The sequence below is a fragment of the Drosophila gunungcola genome (assembly GCF_025200985.1).
Source record: "Drosophila gunungcola strain Sukarami chromosome 2R unlocalized genomic scaffold, Dgunungcola_SK_2 000012F, whole genome shotgun sequence".
NCBI lineage: Eukaryota > Metazoa > Arthropoda > Insecta > Diptera > Drosophilidae > Drosophila > Drosophila gunungcola.
Genome location: NW_026453170.1, coordinates 1640505 through 1650827, shown reverse-complemented (window position 1 = coordinate 1650827; position 10323 = coordinate 1640505). Strand labels below are relative to the sequence as shown.

The 10323-nt window shown below is 45.5% G+C and overlaps 3 protein-coding genes across 5 annotated transcripts; 2 read left to right on the top strand and 1 right to left on the bottom strand.

Annotated features, from left to right (window-relative positions):
• Positions 1–377: 377 nt before the first annotated feature.
• Positions 378–2503, bottom strand: LOC128255716 (E3 SUMO-protein ligase ZBED1-like). Of its 3 annotated transcripts, none has more exons than XM_052985415.1 (4): positions 2465–2503; positions 2333–2416; positions 759–2273; positions 378–697 (listed from the first exon to the last, which is right to left on the bottom strand). In XM_052985415.1, the coding sequence occupies exon 3, from the start codon at positions 2075–2077 to the stop codon at positions 1028–1030; it is 1050 nt and encodes a 349-aa protein (XP_052841375.1). In that variant the 5' UTR covers positions 2078–2273; positions 2333–2416; positions 2465–2503; the 3' UTR covers positions 378–697; positions 759–1027. The 3 variants fall into 3 exon arrangements, with proteins under 3 accessions (XP_052841375.1, XP_052841376.1, XP_052841374.1); XM_052985416.1 differs by having other exon boundaries at positions 2333–2409; positions 2465–2499; XM_052985414.1 differs by having other exon boundaries at positions 2333–2474.
• An 84-nt stretch (positions 2504–2587) lies between these two features.
• LOC128255781 (protein phtf) lies at positions 2588–6869 on the top strand. Its single transcript, XM_052985526.1, is given in 10 exon segments — positions 2588–2838; positions 3431–3494; positions 3554–3693; positions 3750–4257; positions 4310–5262; positions 5339–5470; positions 5473–5516; positions 5577–5921; positions 5923–5934; positions 5994–6869. Coding segments are annotated over 9 exon segments (2646 nt in total). The 5' UTR covers positions 2588–2838; positions 3431–3468; the 3' UTR covers positions 6480–6869.
• A 703-nt stretch (positions 6870–7572) lies between these two features.
• On the top strand, positions 7573–10318 carry LOC128255824 (probable methylcrotonoyl-CoA carboxylase beta chain, mitochondrial). Its single transcript, XM_052985587.1, has 4 exons — positions 7573–7812; positions 7871–8124; positions 8305–9185; positions 9240–10318. Exons 1-4 carry the CDS (start codon positions 7687–7689, stop codon positions 9713–9715), a joined length of 1737 nt encoding a protein of 578 aa, XP_052841547.1. The 5' UTR covers positions 7573–7686; the 3' UTR covers positions 9716–10318.
• The last annotated feature ends 5 nt before the right edge of the window (positions 10319–10323 follow it).

Below are 10323 nucleotides of genomic sequence, written 5' to 3'. Positions count from 1 at the left end.
CTTAGTTACTTAGTCTGTAATTTTCCATTAAAAATTTAAAAAACATGTCTTTGTCCAATTATTATTTTTCCAAAAGCTGCAGTTCCACAAGTATATCTAAAGAGCTAGCATTAGTTGACGACATTACCGCCAGTTTTATTTGAATAGCAGGTGCATCTATCGATAGGCACTATCGAGCAGCTGACATCCAGTGGACTCCTATCGATAGATCGTACGCGAGTGTGATTTACGGAAATGTGAGCACTCACTTTGCTATCGATACATCGAATTATTTTAAGTTGTTTTTGAAAAAATGTATTTTTCTCCATCACATATTATTAATCAATACCATAAATAAATCAAATTTGTAAAAGGTCTTGATAAATAATGAGGCTTTATTTGAGATCCATATATTCAGCTTATATTTCTTCTCTTTCCTTCAAAAACCAAAATAAAAACTAAATCACAATTCAATGAAAATTAAAATAAAAAACAATATCGAGTTCTACTCAAAAGAATAAGAAAATAACTTAACTTAAGAAATCCAGTCATTTTTGTTTAAAAATAATAACATATTGACGTTTTTAGCCTTAAGCGAGCTTCGCTTTTCGCTGATAATAAGCCCGGCCTTACTGAACATCCTCTCGCTTTCAGTAGAGGTGGCCGGAACGCAGAAGTATTTAAAAACGCATGTTTTGAAAGCGTTGTCATTTGATATCTGTTAAAAGAAGAAATGGGATTTTAAGTTGGTTACCATCTAAATTGTTATCTTTTTTTACCTTCCAATAATCCAAAGGGTTTTGTGCAGGCTCCAAATTAGTACCATTTAAATATTGTCTCAAAGCTAATATGGAATCCACGCGACCGGTTTGGATTTTTTGAATATTGTTTGTTTGTAAAAAACTGAATAGTGTGTTAGACTCTGCTGTGGATTGAGCATTGATGCGCGACAGTTCATCCTCTAATGATTTAACTCCTTGGGAGGAATTAAATCGATTCCAAAATCCCTCCTTTTTAAAGCGAGGGTCTAAAATCGTGGTCATTCTTGTTACCGTACGATTTTATAGGGGACCAATCTTGTATTGACCCCTTGAAGTATGTCATCACAGACATCTCGACCCACCTTAGTCTGGAGTTTGGTTTTTGTGGAGTTTAAATTGTGTAAAATTCCACAAATAACCGGAATCACTGAAGACACTGTGACATAAGTACTGGCGGATGTGTGCACCGTTGCGTGCTCAAACGGTGACAGTATTTCCTTAAGGTCCTCCAGAATGGATATTTCATCTGAAGTTAGGGGCATTAGCCCTTTGGGCGTGTTTAAAAGCACACTTGCGATGGCAACCTTTGTGTTTAAAATTCTTTCCACCATATAATAGGCGCTGTTCCACCGTGTAGGGCATTCTTGTTTAAGACTATAGGGACGTTCGCATTCCTGGGCCTCTCTAAACTTGGCATACGCAATTGTGCTACTTTTAAAAAAAGTAACAATGCGCTTACACTTTTCAAGAATGGGCTTAATTTTTTCTGAAGCCAAACAGTCCTGGACAGTCAAATTAATTGAATGCGCAAAGCATGGAATATGTCTTATTTGCAGTATCTCACATGCTTTTATCATGTTTTTGGCGTTATCTGTGACCATAGCGGTGACCTTTCCTAAAAGGCTCCATTCCTCGAGTACTGTGCGTATTGAGTTTGCAATACTCTCGGAAGAATGGCTCCTTTCGTCGAGGAGGTTTTCTGTGGACAAAACAGCGTTGCGCAATTCGAAATCCGCTGTTATAAAATGGCACGTCACAGTAACGTAGCACTCGTTGGCCCTTGACGTCCAGCAATCTGAAGTGATTGCACAGTGCTTGACGTCTTGTAAAAAGGCGTACAACCTGGCCTTCTTTTCTTCGTATGCATTTGCCATCGAAACATTTCTTAAGGTCGTACGTGAAGGCAATTCATACCTTGGATCGAGGAGGTTTACAAAATTGCGGAAGCCTTTATTTTCCACCACTGTGAAAGGGCGCAAGTCTGATGTAATATAATAGAACAAGGCACTGTCCAATTGTTGTTTTCGGTTCGACGACTTTTCGTACTTTTTCTCCATAAATGAAAGGACTGACGGCTGTTGTATTTTTGGCAATTCACTAATTGTTAAATTAGGATGAATGTTTTTCAAGTGGCAAGACAAGTTTGTCGTATTGCCACATTTAATACATTTGGCTGTCCTGCCATCAGCCGATTTGTTAAAAAAGTTCCACACAGAAGACTTCCCATATCGCTTTCTTCCTCTTGACAGGCAACTATATTGGACAAAAGTTACATTACAAATCATATGATTGTAAATAATAGCTCTAATTACCATTGTTATTCTGCTCTTTCAAAGCCTTCTCCATTTCTGAGCGCCGCCAACACCAATATCAAACTTTCGGAATCAGACTGTAATCTATAATTTATTTACTTAAGTTTCTTACAAAAAACGTGCTCAGCTTACCAAGATTTTTTCCTGCCAAGTAGTGATGGATAAAGAGGAAACATCGAACATCGATGTTTTGAAACCTCGGTGTTTCCCGATTTTCGAAAAACATCGATGTATCGATACATCGCCGATGTTTTTTCCAGCTCTACTATTTCGTTAGGGAGGACGTTCGTTTTGCTGCGCACCAAATCTTTTCGGCCCCCAATGCAAATGCAAAGCGCTTTCGCGGCGTGTGTAGTGCATTCAAAATTACCAGTGACTCTACGGGATCCGTAGTTTTCAGTGCTGTGCCTCTCCCTAATCGGTTTCACCTGGATCCAACGGATACGGAAGAACTCTTTCCTGGGCTGGGCGCAAATAAATCGATCGTTGACGCGGTTTAAATCAAGGTAACCGCGCCATCCATGAATGAAAGCAGCTTCTCCCACGGGCGTTTCCGCCTGTGGGCAACACTGCGGGTATATTGGTTCACCTTGAACCCAGAATTGCAGATGGGGCCCCATAGCAAACCCGATCCCCTTTGTTTGTGTGTATACCTGCGCCCCTTCCGCATGTGTGCATAAACATGAACGCCCACCCACCAGTAAAACAGCTGTTCCACCGTTTGCCGTCCGCTTTTCTAGCTTTTCAAGGCAAGCGAATCGGAAAAGCGGAAAACGCAGATAGCCCTTTCTTAATGGGGCGCTACTTATCGCGCACATGGGCGGGGGCGGGTGTTTATCAGGGGGGCGGGGCCGTGGCAAGGCGAAGGTGAAAGTCACCAGCTGATATCGGCCAACCGCCTGAAAAAACCCGTTATGCAGAGCAGCTGTTCGACGCCAAGTCAGTGGGGCAAAATCCCCATTGCAATACTTGAGAAGTGGGTTTACTGCGGCTTCACACCCCGGTTATATCCGGACACTGTTGCAGACCGCTATAAATTGGAATCGTTGGCGGCACAGCTGTAAAACCCAATTGACGATTTCTTTGTTCGTTTTGCAGGCTGCACGACACTCGAGGGCTTTTATGTGATTACTACTATGAAATTGGATGAAATTGTTGCATGGTAAGCGAATAATACTCTATTATCCTCCGGATTATCTAATTCTCCGCTTTTGTGGTTAGGTACCAGAAGAAAATCGGCACCTATGACAAGCAAGAATGGGAGAAGACCGTCGAACAGAGGATTTTGGATGGCTTCAACAATGTCAACTTGAAGAACACAAAGCTGAAGACGGAGCTAATTGATGTAGATTTGGTTCGCGGTGTGTTTTGTCCCAACTCGCCCTAATAGTGCTGTTAACTAAACGATATATTGCAGGTTCCACCTTCCCCAAAGCCAAGCCCAAGCAGTCACTGCTCACCGTGATCCGTCTGGCCATTCTGCGCTATGTCTTGCTGCCTCTCTATGCGCAGTGGTGGGTCAAGCAGACCACGCCCAACGCCTTTGGCTTCATCCTGATCCTCTACCTCACCCAACTGTCCAACTGGGCCATCTACGTGCTGCATAGTAGTCGCATAGTGCCGTCGGTCTATGACAAGCCGTCGAACGGCACTCTTCTCCATGCAGAGGCAGCTGGAGATGGTTCCGATGGGGATGCGGATAAGCAGACCGAGGAGCACGTCGACCTGCTTAGCGCCCTGCTCATCCCGTGCGCCCTAAGCCTGCTGATCAGTCTTATCCACTCGCAGATCGTAGCGACCAACACCGCCACGGGTGGTTCAGGCGGAACCAGCAAGAATAAGCTGCGGCGAATCTCCGTGAGCTGCGTAGGAGACAAGGCCTCGAACCGCGAGCATCGTGTGCGGCGTCGCAAAAAGTTTGTGCGGTAAGCGAAGAGGATGGTCTTCGGTGCCATTATTAATATCCTTCCTCTGCAGCATTCGTCCAATGGAAGCGGATTTGTCCCAGGCTAGCAGCAACATTTCAATACCAACCAGACGCAATACAGCCAGTGCCATCGAAGTGCTACCCAGACCCGTCACACCTTTGGCCTCGCCCACAAGCACCTGTGGCACCGTGGTGCCCGATCCCATCCTGCTGGCCACACCACCCCCCGTCTTAATCAGGCGAAGCAACGAGGAGGAGACTTATCTGACCACCACTGCCATCAGCGCACTACCGCAACCGCTGGCCGTCACAGACGCGCGCTTCGATCTCAGCAGGCAGACGGGCGGAGCGGCCCCCGAAAGCCCCAAAAAGCGCAACGTCAACTGGCACACGCCCATTCAGATCTACGCCACATACGAGCGCACCGAGCAGCCTTCCTCTAGTGGGGTTGGCGGAGAAAATCAAATGGAAGCGGAAGGAGAAAGCAGTGTGGGGTGTCCAAGAACCGCCTACCAGTCGCGCCGCAGTATTGGCGAGGATGATGGCTTCGAAAGCCTGAACGGAAAGAGCTCCAGCGGCGAGGACAACAACCACTCGCCTCTGCCTAATAGTGGGGCTGTTGCCGTGCCCCCAGTTCCTGTCCAGACCAATCAATTGCGTCTGCGTCTTAACACTGCAAACAGCAGCTCCAACACTGCTCCTCCTCCAGCGGAGAAGAAGGCGCAGTCGCGCGGCAACGAGTCCACCTCTAGTTGCGCCGAGTCGGACGAGTGCGATGATGCGGACATCATATCCAGTCCTGCATCGGCCTGCAACCAGGAGTGCACCACCTCTGCCACCGACTGGCTGGGGGTGACTACGAACAGCGAGGACTGCAGCTACACCTCCGACCTTGACCACTCCGATGGCGGTTTGAAGCACACGGCCTGCAGCGACGAGGATCCTGGTGAGCTGGATATCACGCCCACCACCATACTTAACCCCCACAGCAGCCTGGACCGAAGTGAGTACTAGAGCTTAGTTCCTATAATTATATTTACATTTTGCCTTATTACCATAATTCTATATACTTTCCCCAGTTAGCTGCACAATTTGGGATCAGCGCGACGCCAAAAAGGCGCAGCTTTCCGTACTGGAGATAGCTTCTTGCATAATTGAACGCGTGGACTCGATGGGCGAGGCCAACGACTACATCTACATAGGCGTGGTGTTCTCTTTTTGCTCACACTAATTCCCATCTTCTGCCGACTCTGCGAGGTATGTACCTAAGCTAATGTCTTGGCATAAATTTAAATAAATAATGTTAAATGCTTTCAGGTCACACTCGGTAGCGACGCAGAGAAAGCCAGTGAGATTAGCTACCTTTACATGCCGCAGCTACTGTGGGAGAAGTCGTCGTCCTCGTTTTTCACCCTGCTAGGCTTTGCCTTCGGCGATACTCAGTGGGAGCGCACCGTCCTGGCCCTTGGCTTTGTGCAGCGTCTTTGCCTGACCAGCATCCTGTTCATTATATTCGCCGTTGCAGAACGCACCTTCAAGCAGCGCTTCCTTTACGCCAAACTCTTCTCCCATCTGACGTCATCACGTCGGGCTCGCAAGTCAAATCTGCCGCACTTCCGCCTGAACAAGGTGCGCAACATCAAGACCTGGTTGAGCGTACGGATCCTATCTGAAGGTGAGCTAGACATATCCACGCATTTCTTGAAGCAAATATCTAATTATGATCACTTATAGAAACGCGGACCGCAGCGATCGGTGGATATCATCGTTTCCGCAGCCTTCATAGTGACCCTTTTGCTGCTGGCCTTCCTAAGCGTCGAGTGGCTGAAGGACTCGGTGCACCTGCACACGCACCTTACGCTGGAGGCCCTCATGTGGTCAATCACAATCGGGATCTTCTTGCTGCGATTCATGACACTGGGCCAGAAGATCCAGCACAAGTACCGTAGCGTGTCGGTGCTGATCACAGAACAAATCAACCTGTATCTGCAAATCGAGCAGAAGCCCAAGAAGAAGGACGAGCTGATGGTGTCAAACAGCGTGCTCAAGCTGGCCGCCGATCTGCTGAAGGAACTCGAAACGCCATTCAAGATCTCTGGCCTCAGTGCCAACCCATATCTATTCACAACCATCAAGGTTGTCATCCTGTCGGCCCTTTCGGGCGTGCTAAGCGAGGTTTTGGGCTTCAAGCTGAAGCTCCACAAAATCAAGATCAAGTGAATCATACAAGGCGCAGATCCATCATATTTTTGTAGTACAACTTTTTCGAAACGCTTACTACATCTAACTCTAAATTAGCTAAGTTAATAAATTTAAGCAAGCCAATGTTTATGCTTGTCAAGTGATTGTTTAGCTCCGTTAACAAGCCCACTACTGACTACGTAAATCAATATAAATTAGTATTTACCATCTAGAGCGACCTGCACAATCACAAATCATGTTAACTCAAATTGTGTAATGAATCGTATTAAAAGTTCATAGAACTTTTAGCATGGAAGCAATGCACCTTTTCGTAGTTGGCTGTTTTTTCTGTTACACAGTCTCAAGTTCAATTCCTAAAGCGGTCTCAGCTAGAGTGTTGCAATTAATAAATGTTAGAAAACCAATAAATATTGTCGTTTCATATCGATCAACATAATAAATCTAAAAAGATAAAGAAAGGCTCAAATTGTTTAGGAGAGTTTAATGTTTTAAATATGTTTCGAAAATCATTGTCTATTTCCTGTTTTTCTGTAGACACACATTGTGTGCCTTAAATTTTTAAAAACTGCTCAAATTTTATTGTTAGCCAGTTTTTATAGATCGAAATATCTAACAAGTAGACGAAAGAGTTTCCGACCCAAATAAATAAATATATAATTAATCGGGATCATAAGCCGGTAAAATAAATTCATGTCCGTCTGTAAGAACTTCGAGATGTCTAATAGTTAGAATAATTTTTAAAATAATTTAAACGGATAAAAGTTTTAAAAAATTCTGACAAATATATACATTTCAACCAAATTTCAACAAATAGTCCACACAAATTCGGATGAAAGAAATTTTTTAAAAGATTCTTAAAAGCTGTTTGAGTATTACGATTTTTTCGGTAAACAAATAGAAAACCTGTTAAACATTTTTGTCTTCAAAACATTTGCAACAAATTCATTAAGTTCCCGAGACATAATCAAATATAGTTGTCTCATATGATAAATTAAAACAAATTAACTCAAACGAACAGACCAAATTGAAACGAACCAATTATTTCTTTCTGTGCAACTCAACATCGATTTCTTTTCGTAATCGATAGTTGCCACTATCGCGATCGACCAGCTGTTGCTGTGTTTGTTATCGCTATCAGCTCGCCCGCACAAAACTGACGTAACATTCGGCCCCACTCGCGTGGTAAAAACAGCTTTTAACTCCCGTAAAAATCATCCCCCCTAAAATGATCCGGCTGAATGGGCTGTTAAGGAGCTCCTCGAAGGTGCTGCGCAGCCAGGTGCGCTTGCTTCACGTGGGCGAGGCCAATGTTCTGCCTAGCGAGGTGGACAAACAGTCCGCCGAATACAAGGTACAGATAAACACTCGACTATTTACGTACACGATCTGAAATCACAGTTTTCCCCCAGGAAAATGCCAGCGAGATGGGGAGATTGGTTGGAGAGCTGCGGAACTTCACCAGCCAGGTGTTGCAGGGCGGCGGGCAGAAGGCCATCGAGCGTCACACCTCGAGGGGCAAACTCCTGGCCAGGGACCGCATCAACCTGCTCCTGGACAGAGGATCGCCCTTCCTGGAACTAAGTGCTTTGGCCGGACACGAGTTGTACGGCGAGGAGGTGGTCAATTCCGGAGGAATTGTGACCGGAGTGGGACGCGTTTGTGGGTATGTTCTGTTGCATCACAGTGTTAAGGTTTAAAACAGTGTTAAAGGTTTAAGGTTTAAATACAAAACAGTACACTGTTTTTAATACTCCTAAATAGGATCTTTTTAGGTTCATATATTTCATGGCAATTATAACTTAATTAGATATAATCTTTTATTAATGTAAAAATTTATTTTTAGTACGGAGTGTTTGGTTGTGGCCAACGATGCCACAGTAAAGGGCGGAAGCTACTATCCCATCACCGTGAAAAAGCATCTGCGCGCTCAGGAGATCGCCCAAGAAAACCGTCTGCCCTGTATCTACCTAGTGGACTCGGGCGGCGCTAACCTACCTCGCCAGGCCGAAGTCTTCCCAGACAAACTGCACTTCGGACGCATCTTCTATAACCAGGCGAACATGTCGGCCCAGGGAATTCCCCAGATCGCCGTAGTCATGGGCAGCTGCACGGCTGGAGGAGCCTACGTGCCGGCAATGGCCGATGAGAGCATCATTGTGAAGAAGCAGGGAACCATTTTCCTCGCTGGCCCGCCATTGGTGAAGGCAGCCACTGGAGAGGAGGTGTCCGCAGAAGATTTGGGAGGTGCGGATCTGCATTGCAAGACCTCGGGAGTCACGGACCACTACGCCGTAGACGACGAGCACGCATTGTATCTGGCCCGGCAGATTGTGAGCAACCTGAATCTGCCCGCCACGAATGCCTACAACGATCAGCTAATTCACTCCAGCCAGGCCTGCTTCCAGGGTGCTAATCCGCCAGCTGTCATAGAGGAGCCGCGTTACGATCCCCGCGAGCTGTACGGCATTGTGGGCCCCAACCTCACCAAGAGCTTTGACGTTCGCGAGGTGATTGCCCGCATCGTAGACGGAAGTCGCTTCACGGAGTTCAAGAAGCTGTATGGCGAGACCTTGGTTTGCGGATTTGCGAAGCTCTATGGCCACACGGTGGGAATAGTCGGAAACAATGGAGTGCTTTTCTCGGAGAGCGCCCTTAAGGGTGCCCATTTCATTCAGCTGTGTGCACAGCGCAAGATACCTCTGGTCTTCCTGCAAAACATAACAGGTAATATGCTCATAAACTTAGCCAGACTTCAATATTCTGACTCTCTTGACCTAGGTTTCATGGTGGGACGCGACGCTGAGGCGAATGGTATTGCCAAGAACGGAGCCAAGATGGTCACAGCCGTGGCCTGCGCCAATGTGCCCAAGTTCACGGTGATAATCGGCGGATCCTACGGTGCCGGCAACTACGGCATGTGCGGGCGCGCCTACTCGCCGCGGTTCCTCTACATGTGGCCAAACTCCCGCATCTCCGTGATGGGAGGCACACAGGCGGCTAATGTTATGGCTCAGATCACCCAAGACCAGCGCAAGCGAGGTGGCAAGGAGTTCAGCGAAGAGGAAGCCCAACGGCTTAAGAAACCCATTGAGGAAATGTTCGAGGCTGAGGGTTCACCGTACTACAGTACGGCTCGCCTATGGGATGACGGCATCATCGATCCGGCCAACACCCGCCAGGTCCTGGGCCTCAGCCTAAAGGCAGCCGTTAACAATGCTGGCCAGGACACCAAATTTGGAGTCTTCCGCATGTAAATCTGATTTGCTTGCGAATGAAAGGAGCTTTGGAAGCATTTAAAGGCATTTAATGCCAGCCGTTATGTCGAAACTGTTGCATTTATTAGCGTTAAGTAATTTGTTAATCGTGTAATTTACCACCTCTGTTTAAAAAAGTCGAGGAACAGGTCGTAAGTGAAGAATCGTTGAAACCTTGTTTACTTACTCAATAGGATCAGATGATTGTAAATCAATGTGTTATTTAAACAGTTAATGTTTAATTTTCTAAGCCTTAAAAATAAAAAATTTTTAAAACACTTAGCTCCCGCAACATACGAAAACTTTATTCAAATTTACTGATTTTAAAAATGACTGTTTATTTCTAATATTCCAAGTCTAAAAACGTAACTGCATTTATTAGTATAAAGAATGATTTTTTCAGTAAATTCATTATTAAATGGTAATTGTACTCCTTCTTTTTATATTTCGTGAATAGCAAATAATAACAAAGCTTACTCAACTGATTCTTTGGCGCTTTTGATAATAGTGTAAATAAGGGTTGTAGTACCCCTCATATTTATGTTCTTCGAAAACTGTTGTTGGAATTTTTTAATTAAATAAATGTTTAGTCGAATGCCCTAATGTGA